At 47.3% G+C, this 6000-nt stretch overlaps 1 protein-coding gene across 1 annotated transcript; it reads left to right on the top strand.

The window, feature by feature from the left end:
• Positions 1-478: 478 nt before the first annotated feature.
• Positions 479-3071, top strand: LOC128740929 (uncharacterized). Its single transcript, XM_053836508.1, has 6 exons — positions 479-629; positions 740-897; positions 1028-1263; positions 1337-1812; positions 2061-2870; positions 2938-3071. The coding sequence occupies exons 1-6, from the start codon at positions 479-481 to the stop codon at positions 3069-3071; spliced, it is 1965 nt and encodes a 654-aa protein (XP_053692483.1).
• Positions 3072-6000: the final 2929 nt, after the last annotated feature.

The raw sequence follows: 6000 nt of genomic DNA, 5'->3' as shown, positions 1-6000 counted from the left end.
TGAACAGCCTGCCTGCCTGCCTGTGGGCTTGCCTGCTGCCCGCCGATAACGAAGGGGAAAAATTCTATGACATTCACAGCCAGAAGCAGCAGCCATTTCCAATTGCTTCGGCAGCGAGCCGTTTTCCTCTGACTTGGAAAATCAGCAAATTTTTTCAACCTGTAACAATCCTTAATAAGGGCAATATTGTGAAGAGTTTTTCGTTACTCGCAGTTTAACTAATATAGTTGTTTGTTGTTTGATTGTTTGTAACAACGTTACGCAGCGTGTTTTTGCTGAAAAAAGCAGCTGTTTAATACCGATAATTTTTGTTGTTAGTGAAAAGTATAACAATTTTGTAGTGCTTTCAAGTGTGTCACAACCTTATAACAATAATTTAAGCGTGAAATTCATCATTGATTAACAGTCAGTGGCAGAAGCAACAAAAAGTTATTCATAAAACTACGCAAAAAAACAACCTCATCGAAAGGAGGAAATGATGGCCGACTTTAACTGGTTCGGTAGAGGCACACTTTGCCTAATTTTCTCATTGGCACTTGGCTTGGGCAAGGTCGCCGTCACGCAAGGTTGGGAAGGTTTTCCGGTGCAGCACTCGATTACCAAGCGAATGGATCTCGAGACTTGTCTAGGTAATTGATCGTATCCAATCGTATATAGCCGAGTATGGATGGATGGAGAGTGCACTTCAGCGTTGGAATGGCGTTGTTGTTATTGATCAAACAATAATGATTACTTACAGTGCATTTCGATGTCCACCTGAACACGATCATTCGCACCGAGGAATCACGCTCCATGGGTGCAAAGTTCCTGGACGATGCCGACGTAAACTCGCGGGAACAGTGCCTGAGACTGTGCTGTGAGACGCAAAATTGCGACGTATTTGTGTTCGAGGAAAAGGTGAGCTAATGGGGCGTGAACAAATGAAATTATGCTAAGTTTACAATTTGTTGTTATGCGAAAATGCCATTTGAAACTACAGTACTAGCTTAAATTTTTTTTTTTTTGCATTTCTATTGATGGCTACCAGAATCAGGGCACCTGTTTCCTGTTCCAGTGCGGACCACCAACTGATTTCCATTGTAAATTCACTCGCCATTCTAATTATACGAGTGCCGTGCTTAAGATTCCTTCGGTCGAGCAACCGCCTCCTCCGTTAGTCAATCAAATTCACTCTTTGACGGCCCAACCTGCTCCGGTGGCTAAACTTTCCCAGCATGAGCTGGAATTAGTTAATTTGAAAGCACCAAAACCGCAAGTAAAGAGGTTAGTTCTAACAAAAAATGAGGAAACGGGTACAACTATAAAGTTTAACATGAATTATTCATTCCCTGAACAGTGATGGTACAACTTTGATCCCACCGCTTGGTATTCAACTGGGACAGCAGCCAACCACGACAACAACGACGACGACCACACCCTCACAGTGCGGTCATTACGAATTCCCATGTCACTCGGGAGAATGCATTGCCGTGTACAATGCTTGCGATGGGATTCCGCAGTGTGCCGATGGCAGTGACGAAGGTCCAGAATGCCGGCGTCCTCCACCGATAAAATCCTTCCAGCCGATATCGGTTCAACAACAGCAACCTCAGCAGCAGCAACAGCAGCAACAACAGCTACAGCCTGCATTGAATTCAATGCTACTGCCAAACGCTCCGATGTTTCCATCCGACTTTCAACAGCAACCGGATCGGAGAGCTCAACAGGAGCAGCAGAAAATGGCGCATCAAATGCCGCACAATCGAGAAGATCCGATGACGGCACCGAAACCATGGCCTAGACCACTGGCGGATCCGCAAAATGGCTACTTAGGTATGTGTCTTTTACCTGATCGATGTAAGAAAATCCAAATGCAGATTTTTCATTTTAATAATATTTTAACTGTCACTGAATTCACATGAATTTTTCACTCAAAATCAAGCACAATATTTGACTGAGTTTTTTTAGCAGAAGAAAAACATTCCGACTTTTTGACAGTAGTTTCGAAACAAATTCAACAAATGGCATGGATTGCTGAGATGAACAGCAGAGTTCAAATTAAATTTTCCTTCCCGTTTCAGACGCTCCCGACAGTCGCATTTTCAATCACAAGAGTGGCCTGCAGCTAGCTTCAAACCAGATGACCTCTTCCCAGTATCAAGATTCTCTGCCGGACACGAGCTACGTCCCGAACATCCCCCGTAACGGACCCTATCTACCTTTGCAAAATAATTACCAATCCAGTGCGCAGCAATGGACAGATCCACGCCTATCCGCTCCCCAAAGAACGCTATGGCCCAACCAACCGCAACTTCCTCAGGAGCAATACGTTCAACCTCCACCTCAGCATCAACCGGACGCGGTTCAGCCTCCTCCTATGCAAGCCCCGGCACAAATCATTCCCTCTCAGCAACAACAGCAGCAGCAGCAAATCCAGACTGCACCGGAAGTTGACCCAAATTTAACCGGAGCAGACCTCACCAAACAACCGAAACTGGATACGGCACCACCATCCCCAAAGAAACCATCCGAACCTCACGGCAAGTCGACCAAATCATCGGAGGAATACGAATCCTACGACGAACAGTATCAGGAGAGTAAATCCTCCAGCGAACAGGCGGAAAACGACGAAAAACAGGAACCACCACCGCAGCAGCAGCAGCAGAAGAAAAAACAACACAAACATCACAACAAACAGCACGGTGAAGAACACAAAAAGAAGAACAAATCCGGCAAATCGTCCAAGAAGGACAAAGCCATCGCTGATGAGCACCCACCAGCTCCGGTTCACGAACATCTCAAAATGTTGCGAAACGATCTGGAAATCGAATTCACCGATCACGATAGGCTGGCGGAACGACCGGGTGGAGCGGTGCTGTCCTTAACTTTAGGTATTAATAACTTTTCGTGTGTTTATCAAAATTACGACTAATCGTTTTGTTGGTTTTGTTTTCCTAGGTGCCATTCTCACCGCTGCACTGGCCATCATGATTGGTTGCCGCATGAAGGTAGCCCGGCGAAGGATCCGACGGCAGGGCAAGTCATCGTATGCGCACGATGCCGACTTTCTCGTTAATGGAATGTATCTGTAAGAAGAGGAGCAGCACGTCCGACGTCCGCTAAGAAAGTTGGAAAAGTGATGACGTGGTTTAGTTTTTGATTGTTTTTTTGACGTTTTTAATTTGTTTTATGTCTATAGAAGATTATAATCGATAAGGTGCATTCTACCGCTTCACATCACACATTTCATTAGATTGTAAGATCTTATGCCTTATTTAAGTCCAGCCGCAGCTTGAATTAGTGAAAATAAAAACGTAGAAATTGGGAACCCAACCTGTTCGGTTGCGTTTGATTTAACCCTGAAAAATGCGAATGCCTTTTCTGAACATAAAACTTTTCTTCAAAGCAGACGTGGTGAAAACTACACAAATTATTTGAAATTTTCTTTAACGTTTTCCGAACACAGCACTGCGTACCATCCATCGTAGATTTAATCAGTTTGATGAGCTTCCTGGGGAAGCTGTTTTCGTCCATGATTTTCCATAGCTCTTTCCGGTCGATGGTATCATATGCGGCTTTGAAGTCAACAAATAAATGATGCGTGGGAACTCTGTATTCACGGCCCTTTTGGAGGATTTGCCGCAGTGTAAATATTTGATCCGTTGTAGACCGACCTTCGACGAAGCCGGCTTGATAAGTTCCCACAAATCTATTCGCAATTGGTGATAGACGGCGGAAAATGATTTGGGACAGCACTTTATAAGCGGCATTGAGAACGGTGATCGCTCGATAGTTCTCACAGTCCAACTTGTCGCCCTTTTTGTAGATCGGGCAGATAACCCCATCTTTCCACTCCTCCGGTAGCTGTTCCGTATCCCAAATTCTAACAATTAGTCGGTGTAGACAAACGGCCAGCTTTTCTGGTCCCATTTTAATAAGCTCCGCTCCGATGCCATCTTTTCCAGCTGACTTGTTGTTCTTTAGCTGCATGATGGCCTCCTTAACTTCGCCTATCGTTGGGGCTGGCACCTCTTCCCCGTTTGCTGCACCGTCGAAATCGCTTTCCCCGCCGCCATGGTTTTCCGCCTGGGCGCCATTCAGGTGTTCGTCGAAGTGCTGCTTCCACCTATCCGTCACCTCACGATCCTCCGTCAGAATACTGCCAGTCTTATCCCGACACATTTCGGCTCGCGGCACAAAGCCTTTGCGGGATCCGTTCAGTTTCTGGTAGAACTTCCGCGTTTCCTGAGAACGATGCAGCCGCTCCAACTCCGCATATTCCTGCTCTTCCAGGTTGCGCTTTTTTTCCCGAAAGATTTGGTTTCGCTGCATCTTCTTCTGTTTGTGTCTTTCCACGTTCTGACGTGTGGCACTGTGCATCTTGGCCGCCCGCGCAGCGTTCTCCTCATCCATCACCCTCCTACATTCATCGTCAAACCAATCGTTCCGCTGATTCCGGGCCACATGCCCGATGGAGCTCTCCGCTACACTGCTGATGGCTGTTTTGATAGTGTTCCAACAGTCCTCGAGAGGGGCTTCGTCCAGCTCGTCCTCTTCCGGCAGTGCAGCTTCGAGTGAATGCGCGTAGTTTGCGGCGACGTCTGGCTGCTTCAGCCGCGCGAGATCTAACCGTGGCTGGCGTCGGTACCGAATGTTGTTCACAACGGAGAGTCTTGGGCGCATCTTAACCATCACTAGGTAGCGGTCCGAGTCAACGTTAGCGCTTCGATAGGATCTGACGTCGATAATGTCTGAGAAGTGCCGACTGTCGATCAAAACGTGGTCGATCTGTGATTCTGTCTGATTTGGTGACCTCCAGGTGTACTTATGGTGGATTCTGTGCTGGAAAAAGGTACTACGTACGGCCATATTCTTGGAGGCGGCAAAGTCGATAAGTCTTAGGCCCATTTCATTGGTCCGTTGGTGTGCACTGAACCTTCCAATCACCGGTTTGTATTCCTCCTCCTGGCCGACCTGAGCATTGAAATCCCCGATGACGATCTTGATATCATGTTTTGGGCAGCGGTCGTATTCACTCTCCAACTGCGCGTAGAATTCATCCTTGTCGTCATCGGTACTTCTGAGGTGAGGGCTGTGCACGTTGATGATGCTTATGTTGAAGAATCGGCCCTTGATTCTCAACCTGCACATTCGAGGATTGATTGGCCACCACCCAATCACCCGTTTCCGCATCTCGCCCATCACTATGAAAGCTGTACCCAGCTCGTGTGTGTTGCCGCAGCTCTGGTAGATGGTATGTGCATCTCTGAACGTACGTACCGTTGAGCTCTTCCAGCACACCTCCTGCAGCGCTACGACGTCGAACTTGCGGCTCTTCAATACGTCGGAGGGCACTCGAGTGCTCCCTTGGAAGTTGAGAGATCGGCAGTTCCACGTCCCGAGTTTCCAATCCATAGTCCTTTTTCGTCGCGTGGGTCTATTCCGATTGCTCCAGTAAGAATATATTTGTTCTTCGTTCCATGCTTTAATATTTTTCGTGGTGACGGCTTGCAAAGCCTGCTACACCAACCCCCTGTTTCGCCGGAGGGCCAACGAAGCTGTTCGGATTTCGGGTGGATTGTCAAGTTCATTCGAATCACACAGAGGGCTTCGTCAAGGTGATGGTCTTTCATGCCTGCTGTTCAACATAGCGCTACAAGGTGTTATGAACCGAGCGGATATCAACACGCGGGGCATGATATTCAACAAATCTAGTCAATTCGTCTGCTTTGCCGATGACATGGATATTATCGGCAGAACATCTGTGGCGGTGGCTGAACAGTACACCAGACTAAAGCGCGAAGCAGAAAAGATTGGGTTAAAGGTAAATACGTCTAAAACAAAGTACATGCTGGCCAGCGGAACCGAGGCCGAACGACACCGCTTGGGCAGTAGTATATTGATCGACGGCGATGAGTTTGAGGTAGTCGATGAATTTGTCTACCTTGGCTCACTGGTAACGGCGGACAATGATACCAGCCGTGAGATTCGGAGGCGTATTATCAGCGGAAGTCGTGCTTA

This window comes from Sabethes cyaneus, chromosome 3, assembly GCF_943734655.1.
Source record: "Sabethes cyaneus chromosome 3, idSabCyanKW18_F2, whole genome shotgun sequence".
Classification (NCBI taxonomy): Eukaryota; Metazoa; Arthropoda; class Insecta; order Diptera; family Culicidae; genus Sabethes; species Sabethes cyaneus.
This window is presented reverse-complemented; position numbering and strand designations above follow the sequence as displayed.